Consider the following 16,356-nt stretch of genomic DNA (forward strand, 5'->3'; position numbering starts at 1 on the left):
TTGGATTCACACTGGATTTAATATTCCAATAAATATTGCAAAGGGGTCCCATTGTAGTCATTCTAGCGGCTCTAAAGGGCTTCTATATTTGTGCTGCACGCTTATGCAGTATGTATGTAGTTATGCAACATGCATCCAAAAGTAACCTTGCGCATGAGGTCAGAGAAGAAAACTGGATGCCTCACGCCCCCTGCTGTTTGAAATGCTCCACACAGCCGCATGTGCGTGTCAGAACCACGCTTGTCACAAAAATACCACCACACACCGTTTTAAGAAGCAACAAACTGATTTTATGAACATGAATACTTGTAGTTACAAATACGCTCTTACATGAATCTCTTCTTTTATTTTTGGCAAAATAAGAGAATTAAACTTCATGTCAACCAAAGGGGGGAAAAAAAAAGCAGAATAAAGGTTTTGGTCCGGTACATGAAGCGATGAAGATCTTTATACACATTTAAGTTACTCTGAAGTTGCTTTTACATTCAGTAGCTCCTTTTTAGCCCTCTAAGCGCATGCAGCCTGAGAGTGGAAAACGTAGCTCATCCTTTGCAAGGAAACCTGACAACAACAAAAACAAAACAAAAAAGAAAAGAAAGAAAAAACAGCAACAATGACGAATGCAAACACGCACCCGCGCTCACACTCCACAGAGACAAGCCCGTCTTATCTTCGGACACCGATTCACATGCATCAGGAGGCTGTTAAGGCTGTTAAAACCATCTGTGGATGCTCGTGATGCAGGGTCAGAGTCTCAGCTGGCTTCTCCGAGACTCAAAAGTTTTAAAGCCGGAGACAGCGCTGACGTACTTACTCACGGGCCGAGGGATTTTTTTTTATATCTCTCTCTCTCTCTCTTTTTTTTTTTACACTTCTAAGCAGGAGATGAAAGCAAATAGCAGCAGCAACACATGTGTGTGTGTAATATAGGTGAGTGCATCTCAGCAAAAAAGAAAAGTCGTAGAGGCGTCGTGACTCCCACAGAGCCCTGAGGTGGCGTCTACTGGCACACAAACACCTTTTGACGTACGTCACGTGGCACAAACACAGCAGGCCGACACTCTTGCACATACAGACAGGGATTTTGTGAACTGCATTCGCGCATTTTTGTTTGTTTTTCTGTTTTTCCTCTCCACAAACACGTAAACAAAGACAGATAGGGGAGGGAGGGCGGCGTGGATGCGCGACCCTCCCCTGAGAGGGGTGGGTGGGGGGTGAAAATACTCCAGAGGCATTGAAATGGCAGCAGCTCCTCCTTCAGTTCCCAGAGAGAGAGGGAAAGGGTGGGGAAACAGGGGGGTCAGATGAAAGGATTTTTTGACGTCCCCCGACTGGGGTAAACATTCCCCTGCAAAGACAAGAGAGGCAGGGTGAGAACAGCAGCCCGGCTTACTTAGTATGCCATCGCAATTCACTGAAAACTGGCGAGAACTACCAATTAGCGCCCCCAGAGTGCACTTCGTGGAGGGATACTCACCGTGAAAGGGTTCACCGACATGGGCCGAGGGACTTTGGACTGAGAGTCAGACGTGGGGAAGGAGGCAAAACCTGCAAAACACACACACACACAGATATACATGATACAGGAAAATGGTGTGGCATGAAACCAGAAACCTGCAGCTCTAAACTGGGTGGGTCATTTTGGTATTCCTGGACTGCTGCTAGTGGACGCCACAGCGCGTCTCAGGAAAGACGAGCAGTCCCCGCTGCAGTGGGAGCTTTCCATTTGGGCCTCGTTTTATGACCAACATATGGATCAAAGTATGGTTTCCCCCCCTTCCCCCCCAATTTTCACTTGAAGCCTGATATAGCACCAAATCACAACAACAATGCTTTATATTGTAAGGTCCTATATATAATAAGGACAGGTGTCAAACATCAAGCTGTAATTCGTACATTTTGGCGTGGCTGCAGCTGTGATCTGCACTGGTGTAAAGAGAAGCTTGTGCATGCATTTACTATGTTTTCAGCAGGTATGGTGATGTGTGAATGCACACACAGGCAGAGATATGGAAACAGAGTCATGTCTCTTCTAAACTCAATCTAAAAGTCCAGTTAAGTTTCATTTTTATGTGCTGTACGGTAAAGGTAGACACCACCATCCAAAATCTACAAACCTGTGAGATCGTCATGTTCAGGCCTGTGCCGCAGGCCCACAGACACATGTGGAAGAACGACAACACGGCTCGCTTTTACATCAGGACATGGTTCGTTGAATCTCTCGCGCTATCAGGAGATATCATGATCAAGCTGCTGTGAGTTGGCTGCGTGATACAACTGTGATCAGAAGGCATTATAACCTTCTTTTCTTTTTGAGGGCTGGTTGCACGTGAGGAGGAGATGTATTAAAATAAATCACATCAATAATTGTAAATGTCTGGGTCTCTTTTCTCAGTGTGGCCCTTAACTTGATGCTCGCGCTTCAGGAGGTAATAAAGTAATATGGTTTGTATTCTCATAAAAACCAACTACCACAGCACCTTATCTTCTTCTACCTCCCATCTCTGTCGTCCCTTGTTAAGCCCACCACCTGCTCATCCTCATCCATGTCATCTCCCAGTACACCCAGCGTCTCTTCGTTTCCTACCCAGCACGACTCTGAGCATCTGTAGCTTGGTTAACTGGGCAGACGAAGTGCTTAAATGGGCAGGGTGGCACCAGGAAGACCACCAAGGGTAAACTGAATATTAGAAGTCATAGATCAGGTGAAGGAGGAACTACAGGACGTCTCTGTGTGGTCTCTGCACTGTGGTCGACCTCACAACTATTACAGCTACTTAGAGTCTAACTGACTTTATAAAGAGGAAAGAGATTGTTTGGCATTTTGACATGACTTTTGATTAAAACTGTGATTTAAAAAATTTTAATTATCAATTTTCATTTACAAATTTTCATTTACACAACTGATGCATAAAAATAAGATATTTTGTTAAATGTCCTTTTAAATGATTAGAAGATATTAGTTTTTAGCAATATAAAACAGATAAGTAGCGAATCCTTAATAGAGCAACAAAATCCAACAAATACATGTTTTTGTTTTGTTTTTACTAAATAATGACCAGACTTTTCATTTTTGGTCTATTTTGAGGTTTTAAAAGAAGACTATGTAAATAAAAATATTAATAATAATTAAAAACTTGACTTATAATCCAAGAAAACAAACAAACAAACAAAAAACATCAAACAGGAGGACAAATAAACGGCAACAAATCTCACCATTTGCTTCCTGATTGGTGGCCGACTCATGAGGAAATGCATTCTGGGTAGCAGCCGCTGGGAAAGCGCCGGACGGAGGAAAAACGGAGGTGGGCGAGGTGACAAACGCACTGGAGTCACCTGGAGAAGCGAAACACCCACACATGCGGCGAAATTAGACACAGATCATTAATCCATGCAGAACACATCTGTCAGCTGCTCTCAGACTGACAGTAAAAGACTGTTTCCCCGTGTCTGTACCTTACACAGAGAGCCTACAGGAAACATAAAGCAGTAATGAGCCCTGCGACCAGTCAAGAGTATAACTGCGTACGTGAATACATGATACTGTTGAATAATTGAGGTGGAGCCGATGGAAAGCCCAGAGCGGCGAGGGTCTAAAGCTGAAAGGAAACAAACGCCAGGTTGTTTATTTGCATCATGAAACATCACAGCATCGCTGAGCATTCGTTTATCCACGTTGTGGTTAATGCACCAGAGAAGCTTAACTGAGATTTCAGCTCCACGCCGAGCCTTTCCTCTTACATATCTGCCTTTGGTGGGTGAAGTCAGTGACCCGAGTAAAAAGTAACGTTGCTAGCATGAAGCCTCAGTGGCTGTGAAAGCAGGTAGCTGTGTGCGAGCTTGTGTAATCAACCGTTTAGTGTGTACACAACATACACTTCAGTGTAGCAGCTCTACGCGTCGTTTTCACTGCCCTACAGGAAAAGAAATAAAGGCCCAGCTCACGCAGCTGATCTGGAGACTAAATGTTACCCGTTAATGGGCCGAGCAGAGGGAAAACACAGGAGCGTTTTTAACTTTTAAATAGGCACAAAAGTTACATTCAGACTCTGTAAGCAGGAACTAAATGCTTGAAATATGTAACCTATACACAGAGCAGAGGGATCAGTGTTTTATAACGGGCTGTGATTTCCTGTTTTTAAGTTTAGGCATTCACATGTCATTTAAGTCACGTAGAGTCAAGCTAAAAGACAAAAGTTTGAACACATGGCAGAGATGGAGTCAGAATTTGGTATAAATAACATGAAAGCATGAATCAAACCTGCCTTGTATCAATGGCTCAGGCTGCTGGTGGTGTAATGGTGTGCGGGATGTTTTCTTGGCACACTTTTAGTGTTTTAGTACCAACTGAGCATCATTTAAATACCACAGCCAGCCTGATTGTTGTTGCTGACCATGTCCATCCCTTTATGACCACAGTGTACACATCTTCATATAACACATCATGTCACAAAGCTCAGACATTGGTTTCTTAAACATAGCGATGAGTTCACCGCACTCCAATGGCCTCCACATTCAACAGGTGGAACAAGAGATTCACATCATGGATGTGCTGTGCGATGTCATCGAAGAACAAAGAACTAAAGCGGCTCTGAAGGTAAAAAGGGTTTCAACCCTACATATATTTTTTAATGTGTGATTATTTCTTTGCCTCCACCACAGCGGTGGTTATCTAACCAGCTCAAGCTGCTCTAACATCTTAAAAAGTTGCAGCAGGAAGTTTCAGAAAGAGTGAGCATGGGGCTTACCTCCTGAGGCGTTACTGAAGGGGTTACTGGGGGAGAGGGCGATGGGCTGCTGGGAAGCAGAGCTGGAGCTGGAGCTGGAGCTGAATGGGTTGGGGAAATCTGAGACACATGGGTTGGGGGGAGAGAGACAGGGAGATAATTCAGAGTTCTGCCCGGGGGTTAACGGGTTACATTCCTGCCTATTCAAGGCAACACTGCTCTGATTTTCACAGTCTAATCTGGAGTGCTGGACTGTTTTTGAAGAGGAGGGAACTGAATGTAAATAGTGCAGGTTAACAGCAGCAATCGATGCAGTTCGCGCTCGGCACCTACTTGCAAAACTTTGGGAGCTGGAGACGGTATCGACACCAGGGGAGCTGGGGAGAAGTAGAAGAAAAGAGGGGGGGGGGGGGGGGGGGAGGAGGATCGATCAGAATTTGACCTTTAAACAGCTCCACAAGCAGAAAAGTTACAAATCTGCCATGTTTAACAAAAGCTGATTTGACAAGGCTGCTTTTTTTCCTCTACCTGGCAGGAGTTGAGCTGGATGAGAGCCTGCTGCCGAAGATGGCGCTGTACTGCGGTGGGCCGCCAGGTGGAGCTGCAAACAAGCATTTCCACAGGCATCACAACACAACCAAACACAACGTCAGGCCCAACATGAGCCCCGGTTTACGAGCTCGAGCAGTGCTATGATCTTGATATGTGAGCAAAAACCTTTAAAACAGTCCAAACTGCTGATCCCGTGCATGCAAGTCATCACAGAACAAAAGAATTACAAACGCCCTGAATAAAATATCATCTTCATGTTCAGCTTGATATGAATCAAAAGTGAGCCGAGGCAGAAAATCAATAACCTCCCTACTCTGCCAAGCAGGGGAGGCAGCGATGACGCTGGAAAGCAGCAGAGCTTAGCAGGCCTCTCACACGAATGCTGTGCATTAAAGCAGCCGGCTTAGTTATAACGCAAACACAGCTGATTTCAAAACCTATCAACAAGGTCCTTTGAATCACGCTGTGCACGATCTGGAGCAAACACAATGAGCATAATTCAGCTGCTAAAAGCCTTGGCATTTGGAGTAAGGATGTTATGCAACCAAGCTGAGCTGGCCGCGACAATCTGCACACGCGAAGCCCTCAAATCAAACTATCTGTTACACAGTGCTGGAAGATGTGCTCGGGTCTTTATTGAAGCCAGAGTGCTACTGAAACAATGGGGAAAAAGTAATCAGGTCAAGCTGAAGCAAGGTTTAATTATTCTCTGTTCAGGCAGGGAGTTTAGTCCCTCCTCCTGATTAGTCAGAGAGGTTGTGAGAGGATTAATGGGACTGGAAAAAAAGAAAGTTCTTCAGTTTATAAATTTGGATTAGTTTTTTTTTTTTTTTTTTTTTACAGATAACTACAGAAAAGATTAGTTTTCTTGAGTTAATTATTTTTTTTAAATCTGTGTTTGATAGGACAGTGAAGATTTTTGAGTGGGGGGCCTGGAGGACCAGCACTTTTTGGTAAAACTCAACCCACAATCAAGTGGGGAGACCTCCGAGTCGAAAATATGAAGCCGATGGTGCAGTTCCTCTAATGACCACTCGAGGCTCCAAACCCGATTCAATCCATTAAAATCCCCAACTTTGGTACAGAAACCTTTTCAGTTTCTACGGCCAATCCCCCCCCCACCCCACACACACACACTATTACACAGGGTGGGAAGTTTTGTTTTATCATACCCTGCCCACAAACAAATTAAGGTTACTCGTCATCAAGGGGTGAGGTCACTTTGAGTAAAAACTGGACGTAGGCTAGCCAACTACCTGTCTGCCAGTCTTTAGCTAATTATAGTCACAGTAACTCTCAAACATGTTTGTGGTTTTGGTCCCTTTAGAGCATTTATGATGCAAATACACCTTCCTGTGTAGTCAACTGCACTCACATCCCTTACAGGAAGTGTGTGCAACAGTTTCGGTGAGACATATTCTAATATTTATTACTTGGTGTCACTTAAGACTAATTTGCACATCTTGTCTCCGTGTGTGAAACGCTTGCTAGTCTCATGTTAGAACTTAACACTCCAGCTTCCTGTCTCTGTATGGTCACCTGTGGTTGCAATAAAACAAGGCAAAGCTAAAGTTAAGATTTAAAAAAAACAAAAAAAAAAAAAACAAGAACAGCTATCGTCGTCTTTTATATACAGTCTATGTGCACACCTTACACAAATACAAAAAGCTGTGAAATAAATGCAACTATGCAAAAGCCTCTGAACTACACTGATACAAAAAGTATTAAAGCTTCGACTGATAAAAACATCGTACCTGTGACCGATGTTGTTTCAGAGAAGACGCTGTCCAGCTGTGACACGGCAGCGTACCTATCCTGGGCACTGCCGCTGCTGACCGGCGGTGTCGTCTGACCTATGCCAACAGGCTGCTGTTGCTGCTGCTGAGGCTGCTGCTGCGGCTGGGACAGAGACTGAGGCAGAGGCTGTGGTTGGGGATGGTTCAGACCTCCAAAGTCCACGCTCAGAGACTTGGGGAAGGCCCTGAAGGGGCCCGTAGCCCCCGAGGCCGACACTGTCCGACCTGAAAGAGAGATCGCAGATTAGTATGTACTAACAGGTAGATGTTTAAAATGTGATTGTTCGAACCTGAAGCATCAAATTCAAATAACATACAATAATTCGCAAGTAACTCTCACATAACACAGCCCATTCACTACATATAGAAGCAAATTATCTCACGCCATGTAAAGATCCTCATGCTACGAGGTGTAGAAATAGCAGCATTAGCTTAGACTGTACTAAATAAAGCACACACACTCATCGTGTTTAGGGATTAAAAAAAAACCACCACAGGAAAGCAGCAAGCCAGAAACTTCTTAGATGCAATTGTTAGAAGTTAACAAAGACAGGAAATGACCTTTAACATCAGTGTTTGTAGCAAAATATCAGAGTCTGGATCAGCCAGTTAGCTATGAGTATGGGATCAGAAGTTAAAATCCAACATGGTCTCCATGAAGACACAAACACCAGAGCAGAATGGACCTGATGCAGCTTATCTGCTGGTATCTGCATGTTTTTCCGCCTTTGAGAGTATACCTGAACTCCCTAGCATATTGTTGTGGGTGTTAAATGTGTATGGCGCGATTACAGCTGTGCCCTACATAGTTCTGAAGTGCTTCAACGCCAACGTGGTGCGAAATATCAGCGGCCCTCTGCTGACGGGGGCAGCAGCAGCAGCTCCGGCCTAAAAATAGCCCCACTTTAAACTTGTTCTTTTTCCTCTGAGGGAGGGAACAGTGTGTGTGTGTGTGTGTGTGTGTGTGTGTGTGTGTGTGTGTGTGTGTGTGTGTGTGTGTGTGTGTGTGTGTGTGTGTGTGTGTGTGTGTGTCCTTGACACTCATAGGCTTCAGATCTGGGCTTTGAAGTGGGAAACCTGAGTGATGAAGAAAAACATTGACCCCAATTGCAGTATGTGACACTGGCCAGCCACGACTCGCTGGCTAAATGAATACAGAGTGCTGCGTCGCCTCTCCCCTCAGGCCGCTCTGAAACAAACTCCAACTCACATGCATGTGATGCTCGCTAAGCACCGGCGCGCCCCGCAGATTGGCCATCTATTATAAATGATACAGCATTGGAAGAGCTTATTGATTTCAGCATTCACACGAACGCACACACTCAAAAGCATCGGCCGGAGATGCATCTTACCTAAAGTGAAGTGGTTTTTGAACGAGCTACTGGCTACGTGGTTGGAGAAGAGAGGAAGAAGACAGAGGAGAAAAGAGGGGGGGAGATAAGGAGAAACAAGTGAGTGCCACTGGCGTCGCATGAATCTGCCACTCGCCGGCTCTGATGAGCGGAGAGCGACATCAGTGAGAATCAGCGAAAATATTCAATGATCTTTACACCGTGAACGATGCACTGCCAAATGTTCTTGCTAGAGGCGTCAGGAATAGAACAGAGAAAGCACAGTGTCTATTTTTTAACCAGGAATCTTTCCTAAGATCACATAAGAGGAGGAACTAGCTTCCCAAATACAACAAACACTGTGGCACTTTACTACACAGCTGGTAGGAGACACATTAGTAGTAAACTTGTGAAAGCCTTCATAAGTTTACTACTAACAGTGGCACAAAGCATCCAGTGGGCGGAGGGCACACCTGAAGGCCGTGGAAGGGCGGGGAATGAGGGACCGTGGTTCTGACCTCCCAGTGTTGACGACAAAGAGCCTGGTCGCTGTCTTTCTATCCCACACAGGGTGGGATCTGCGTTGGAAAGAAACAAAAGATGCATTAAAAACAATTTGAAAAGAAGAGATAAGCACATGACGATGCCACAAACAAATCTTCCTCTCACCTTTCAGAGGGGGGTCTCTAAAGCTTTGGGAGCGCGACGGCCGAGCCGTGAACGCGTCTGTCCGCATGTCAGCGGGAGAGATGGCGGGGGCTCGATCCCAAGACGGCAGCTGGGACTGAGACTGGAGGATGAGAGATCGAAGGAGACAGAAGAGAAGCAGATGGAGGGTAGAAAGAGAGACATAAAGCCAGAGGAAGTGAGTCTCTTTCATCCTTTCTCAATAATTCATAAGCAGAGGCTTTGAAGCCGAGGCTACCTGGCCCTCCGACTGTCCGAACCATCAGTCTTTGTCTCTGTGCCGTGGCGAATTCAGGTCATTTCTTCACTTTCTATCCTTTTTTCGATACCCTTTGAAAATCTCCTCCACTTTCCCTTCCTCTTTTTATTTATTTATTTAAAACCACACACGCACGCACACCACCCTCGTCTTCTCACTTTCACTCCCCTCACTTTACCTCCACCCGTTTCACAGGCAACTACCACACCTTTAGCCTCTTACCAGTGGTCTCGTGGCTCTGGCATTTGGAGGCATATTATGGGATAGCCCCTGGCTCGCTAAGGGACCATGAGAAGGAGGCATAGCCTGAACCCCTGGACTCCAAGGACCCTCCATATCTCTCCGGTTCTTACTTTTGGAAAAATGCCTGCAAAACACAAATGATGCAGTGTAACTAACCAGTCTCATTAGCAACACAATTAAAGCTTGACATCTGGTCATTTATTTGCTAAACAAGAAGATTGAGAGCATTCTCTAAGCTTGAAAATAAGCAGCTATTAGCCTTCAGCTAATTTTTCTGAGCAAGTATCTCTTATTCAAACATGGAAAGCCTAACTTTAACACAACCCTAATTAGCTATTGTTTTCATTTTACTTTGTGTTCCCTTTTTAACCTCTCAAAATGACTCTTTTTACAGTTAGACATCTTTATTGCACAAGCAGAACAGCCAAATGCTAGCAGCTCTGTAACACAATAAAAACTGAGCTAAATGCTAACGTCAGCATGCTATCATGCTCAAAATAATAATTCTAATTTTATTTTTATAGCCATTTTTACACATGTAAAATACTGAAAGGGTTTTATTTTTACTCATATTACCCTTTAACAGCAGGAAGTACAGCACCTACATTCTGCTAATTAGCAAGTTTGCTACTTTAGTTTGAAATATTAGCATGCTAACATTTGCTGTTTTTATCTTAAGCTGCTCTATTTTAAACAGACTAACATATTTACTCAATAATGGTGCTAATTAAAAAAATATTGTAAATAATAAACATTCTTACTGTAAAAGGTTTTATTTTGTTATTTTAAAGGCTTTTAACTATTAACATGCAAACTTGAACATTTGCTGGGCTTTTTTAAACCGAAAAAATTGATTTAAACTAAATAAATGAACTCAATAAAAATTAAGATGCTTTTCTCTGCTTCCATCTGCATATATTATAATTTGGGTTATATGTAGGCGGAGGCCAAGCTCTCACCATTTTTTCTTCTCATATTTATCTTGAAGGAACTCTTTGAACTTCTGTGAGTCCTTCATGTCGGAGCAGCCGTCATTCTTTGGGTCAAACACGCACAGCCACGTCCTTCTGCCCACCTGAAGACACACATTTCCAAGAAGTCACATTAAAACCACGCTGCTTGGGACCGATCCATCAAAAACAAAAAGAGGGTTAGTGAGTTTCCGATTCCCTGAGTAGAAAATGAGAGCAATCCCTGGTTTTTGTTTGACATTTAATCTCAGAGAGTCTCTCAGATATACACACAGATTTTCTCATCAGTGACTCATCTCCGGTGCAAGAGTGCAGCAAATATTACTGGCAGCGAATCATGACTGACCGGATCACTCTACAGAGGATGATGAGAAAGGAAAAGCTGGACGATGCACACCTATGCTTCTCTGCACATTACACTTGACTCACAGACCCCGGCCAACAACAAGCTAATAAAAACCGATAAGCACTTGTGCTGATAGCCTCAAACTCTTTACCACTTACTGGTATATGCTCAGCAGAGAGAGCTGCCTGAACCAGTGGCTCCCGAAGTGGATGCTGTGAGGAGGGGGGGGCGCTTATGCAATCCAATCACATTTCAGCACCAAAATGAGGTTTAATTAACTTGGTAATTAAGTTTTCAAACTACAGAAATAAACAATAATTACCATAATAATCTAAGTTGAAGTAATTGTAGCTCAACCAGCTGGATTGATTGGTATTATATTAATATGGAAGTTGGAAAATATATCAAAACTTCATTTTGATGACGTGAGGGTTTTATTTCTTTTTATATCGAATTTCTAAGTTTTTCTGGACCAAGATGAACCGATTTGAAGCCTTCATTTAAACTCTAGAAGATAATGTCAGGCTTTGTTAAATAATAAGTAATAAGAGATATCACTCAGTACTGACAAAAATAGCTAAGCTGCATAAAATGAATCCTAAAATAGCCTGCTGATCTGCACCACTGGTCAATTTTCCAGGTTTCTACAAAGAAAACAGAGCGATATCATTAATACTTCCAGTATTTCAATAAAATGCACTGCTGCTAATGATGCGCTATTGCCAGAATTGTTACACGAGAGTAGAAACATTTAAAAATTTTAAAAGGATTTCAAGAGCTGGACAAGGTATTTGTCCAGCTCTTGAATCACAAAGTTAAAATCATAAAGTTATAAAAAAAGAATGTTTAGTTCCAACACACTCCTCGTGTGCAGGTCAGATAAAGGGGGAAGTGCTTTTTATATGTTATTATAAAAAAGGCTGTACAGGTACGGCCCACCTTTGGCTCTAACTGTAGCCCAATAACTCAAATAAGTTCAACACTCTTGGCATAAACAAACACTGAGTAAACGGCAAGTTCACCTCTGTACCGTCCTCTGCCTCAGCTCCAACCGTTATCAGTTACAATCCTGCAAACGGCCGCTTTTTAACGTAGCTGCGGGTCCTGACGGACGTGCAGAAAACAGCATTTTCTTATGACGCACCACGGATATGAAGCACTTTCCAGAAACATATAATTTCAAGTATTCTCATATTAATTGTTTAGTTTATTAAAAAAAAACATCACACAGAACGTTTGGTAAGAGACACGGTTGTTTTTCTTTGCTTTTACATAAATATTTGGATGTTTTATTTGGCTGGGTCTCTGTTGTGAAAGGGTTCTGATGTCACCAAACCCTGCTAGTTAAATAAAGGTAAATAAAGGAAGAGATTTTGATAGGGTGCTTTTGTTTGACTTTTGGTTAAAATGGGGTCTGTTCAGAGTTTAAACCCTGGTTTTAAAAAATACACACACAGAAAGGAAGTAGATCGTGGTTTTGTGGGACATAAAGTGCCCCATCCTTTTGTTTCTTGGCACAGTATGAGGTTGGCACTAGTATTCCCCCCCCCCCCCCCCCCCCCCCTCCAAAAAAAAAAAAAAAAAAAAAGCACTGCCACAAAGACTGGTTGGACTGGTAGTCTCAAGGGGCGTTTCACATTCCATATCAGAACCACAAACAGACAGTTTTAACCTTGAATTTGGACCAAAGAAGAGGAAAAAAAAGGAAATGGTAGCTGATGTCCTCGGACGACTCCGCAGTGTCAACAACAGGAAGAAATCACATTCAGCTGCACGTCTTTCTTTTTTTTTCCTCGAATTTTTCTAAAGTGAAGCAAACACGATGCATCGGGCCCCCAGCTGGGACTTCACTCACCTCATTGCCATGGTTTTGGAGGAATTCTACTTCCTGTTGGGAGAAAGTTGTCATGGAGATGGACTTGACTCTGTGGGGAGGGTTGAGGCCTCTCCTGGGACACAGAGGAGAGATGGATGAGTCAAATAAAGGAGAGAAATGGGAAGGTTTGCAGTCAGCCCTCACCTCTAAAGACAGCACAAAGGGGATGGAGCAGGTGGGAAAGGAAATATATCTGACACGTGACCGTGAATCAAAGGACAGATTTGTTGTGGAGAAGACAATATACACACACACACGCACACGCACACATACACGCACACAATCGTGACAGAGAGAGACACATGTCTTCCAGAAGCTCCTATTTTCTTCATGCTGGGGACATAAAGTGGGACACTGTTGTACATGTGCAAGATTGCGCAATGACGCACACTGAGTGCCGAAACCGTCTTCCTGAAGAGGAGTGCCGGGGACTAGGCTGAACATGCAAAACAAAGTGTGACAGCACACAGGCGCACACACACTCTCTCTCTCACTCACTCACACACGCCCACATTGAAAAGGAGCCTAGAGAGAGAGAGAGAGAGAGAGAGAAGAGAGAGAGAGGTGGTGTCAAACCTGCACCATGACGAAATGAAACGTAACTCAGAGCTGGAAAATGACCAGCTAGCGGTCTGTCGGTTATCAAGCTGTTGGGAGACACGCACGAGAGAAAGAGAGGGAGAGAGACAGAGAGAGGTAGACACTGCGTAAATTAATGTGTGCACACATCCTCGGCTGTTGCATAGCACCAACAACCCCTGTTAACGTCAGGAGAGGGGAACCAAATGATACACATTTGTCCGTGGCTGGGTGGTGCACGGCGTAATCTAAGGCCTGGTACTTTTACTCTATCAGTATCTGGCTGCCCCTCACACTGATGCTAAATGTGCAGTAAATAAACCCCCCACACACCCCTCCCCACCCCCGGATGGGGCGGCGGGGTTTGCACTCACAGCATTCCGGAGCACGACGTGCAGACGAAGCTGCCCACGGTGATGTCGGTGTAAGTCACCCCGGGCTGGTTGCACTCGAAGCAGTGTTTGTTTACTCCAGACTGGGCCAGCTCCCGGACCTTGCGGGCGCAGATCTCTTGGTTGTCCCGGTGCTTACGGTTCGACATTTTTTTTTAAATTATTCTGGTCGCCGCCTGTCACGCAGGCTTCCCCCCCTCCCCGGTTAACACTCCGCGGTCCTCCTCCCGGATCCCCTCCGTTTACTCCAAGGAGCACCTCACGCCCGCATTATGGAAACGCTTTTATGCGGCTTCACCCCAAACGCAAGGCTGCACAGACTAGAGGCGCGTCAAGCCGTGAGCGACCCACCTGCAGCATAGCGGAAGCAGCTCGGGTTACCTTTCAAAATAAAAGCGATTGACAAGGGACTCTCGAGAGCGACTGTGACATTTTTACTTTTTGGTTGCCTGTTTCTTTAAAAAATTCGGTCCAGCATAACCACTTGGTTATCTCATCAACTGTTTTGTAGGTCAAGGTATTTTCCAGTTATTCTGTGGGTCACAGTGAATCAGCTGTATTACTCTTAGTCTGCCATAAAGACGCTGAGAAATAAAAATATTTAAAATGTCATAAAGATCGTGTGATATATTCAAAGTTTCCTTTCAAGCCTGATCTTACTTTTAAAGTTAACACCTGTTTAGTGGTTTGGAAAATAGCAGCTGGGTCATTCCTTATGAAATCAGTCAAATATGAAAAAGTGACTCAGAGCAGATCTTTCATATGCTATAAATGGTTTTACACACATGGTAATGTTTTCCTGAGAACCGGGGGGAAAAGTATGTTTCAGTTTATCTTATTTTGTCCGCTACAGAGAACCTAATGAATAGGCTCGATCTCAGGAGGATATGACCTACTTTCTATGGTTTCTCCAGTGAATCAACAGAAAATAAAACATCCAGCATATCAACCATGGCTTCTGTTAGTCTACAGGGATTAAATTGGTACAGATTTACTATTGAGACTATGATATATCCCATATCATACTAATTCTGTCTCACTTGGAGATGGGTTAAAGTAGATTTTCAGTTTTTAACAGAGCTTAAAAGTGCCAAATGTTGACCCACCCCATGTATGAAGACCTGTAATTAGCGAACATTACAGAAAATCATGTGATGCATCAATATGATCATCTGTATTTACACCTTGGCAATGAACTATCCACATTGGCCTAAATGCTTTCATTTTGTTTAACCTAATCTCATGAAAAATGCTTTTACCTGAGATTCTTGTGTAGCTATGAGAAGGGCCTGGCAAAAAAAATAGATAATTAAACATTACTACAATTTCTACAACTTGGTGGCGACTGCAGTTTTGCCTTTTATTTAAGTTGGTTATATCTTATTTGTGTTTTATCAACTAATATACACATACATTTTTATTTTATTATAAATAGCCACTATAGAATAAAGCCCTCCAACAAAGAGTGTGCTCCTAGCACGCTTTCTTTTCAGGAGTCTCGTTTCGTGCTTTACTTTGAAAATCCTGCCGGATGTGACCCTGTTTATTCTGACTGGTTTGGCTCTTGGAGAGATGCTGAGGGGATCTCCTGTCAAAGACAAACAAGAACCTGTCGAGTCGCCAAGTTTACTTCGCACAAAACGGTTTTATTTCTCCTTCCGAAGCGACCGTCTGTCGCTACGTGCCGTCTGTGCCGCGCTATCAGTGTGCGCTATTTACGCACACGCCCCCGTTTACTGGCGCAGGACTTGCACTTTGCTTCTGCTGCCCGCTCTGGAAGGGGGGCAGGATGTTTTTAAGGGCTTAGATACGTAAAGTTGAGAAGCTAAAATTACTATTTAATCCTTTATAGTTGTCAGTTGTGTAAAACACATGCGGTTTTCTGTCCCCGTCTTTATACGTTTCACACACACACACACACACACACACACACACACACACACACACACACATATATATATATATATACATCTTTGGCATGGGAATTTTGGTGAAGGCCCTACTTTGAAACGTTAAGGCTGGTACACTTCTGAAATCACTTCACTGTTTATTTTGATGAAGCAACTTGGCAACAGCATACCTAACTACGCCCTTTCCGTGTCGCCTGAGAAAATACATGTGAGAATTTCCCTCTGAAACAGGAACAGTCTGGACACCGAAGGCGTCACTCTGCTGTGATCTCCCGACACCCAGACTTTTAGGGAATAAGGGGAAAAGAACAGTGACGTGAAAGCAAAGGAAGAAAGAAAAACATCAGTACAGCTATGTTGTTGTCTGATGAGATAGGCGAGCCTGCAATGATTGTTTCTGATCAGCAGGGGGAGCCACACACAGGATCGGATAGATAAATAGAGTATTTTTGTGCATTTCGACACGGTGGTATGATGGAGGTAGACAGAAGAGTCCTCTGAGCCGCTGTAATTACACCTCCACGCAAAGTAGTCAACCACAGGCTTTATACTGTCTGACTACAAACCTGACTACACAAGTTTGTGGGAATGATAACGAAGCCAAGATTGGTTATTTAATGTTGGCCAATAGTTTGTTGTGCCGGTTTGTGAAATGTATGGAAGCCCAACTCTGCCAGGACAAAAATG

The 16,356-nt window shown here is 43.7% G+C and overlaps 1 protein-coding gene across 2 annotated transcripts; it reads right to left on the minus strand.

Moving 5' to 3' along the window:
• Window positions 1-267: 267 nt before the first annotated feature.
• Window positions 268-14,109, minus strand: agfg2 (ArfGAP with FG repeats 2). 2 transcript variants are annotated; one of them, XM_040043436.1, is made up of 14 exons: window positions 13,742-14,108; window positions 12,768-12,861; window positions 10,555-10,670; window positions 9,575-9,719; window positions 9,076-9,196; window positions 8,880-8,984; window positions 8,428-8,460; window positions 7,034-7,300; window positions 5,256-5,328; window positions 5,061-5,104; window positions 4,749-4,847; window positions 3,217-3,336; window positions 1,478-1,548; window positions 268-1,348 (listed from the first exon to the last, which is right to left on the minus strand). In XM_040043436.1, the coding sequence occupies exons 1-14, from the start codon at window positions 13,906-13,908 to the stop codon at window positions 1,301-1,303; spliced, it is 1,503 nt and encodes a 500-aa protein (XP_039899370.1). In that variant the 5' UTR covers window positions 13,909-14,108; the 3' UTR covers window positions 268-1,300. The 2 variants fall into 2 exon arrangements, with proteins under 2 accessions (XP_039899370.1, XP_039899371.1); XM_040043437.1 differs by lacking the exon at window positions 8,428-8,460 and having other exon boundaries at window positions 13,742-14,109.
• Between the last annotated feature and the right edge of the window lie 2,247 nt (window positions 14,110-16,356).

The sequence above is a fragment of the Simochromis diagramma genome, unplaced genomic scaffold (genome assembly GCF_900408965.1).
Source record: "Simochromis diagramma unplaced genomic scaffold, fSimDia1.1 OVJJ01000656.1, whole genome shotgun sequence".
Taxonomy (NCBI): domain Eukaryota; kingdom Metazoa; phylum Chordata; class Actinopteri; order Cichliformes; family Cichlidae; genus Simochromis; species Simochromis diagramma.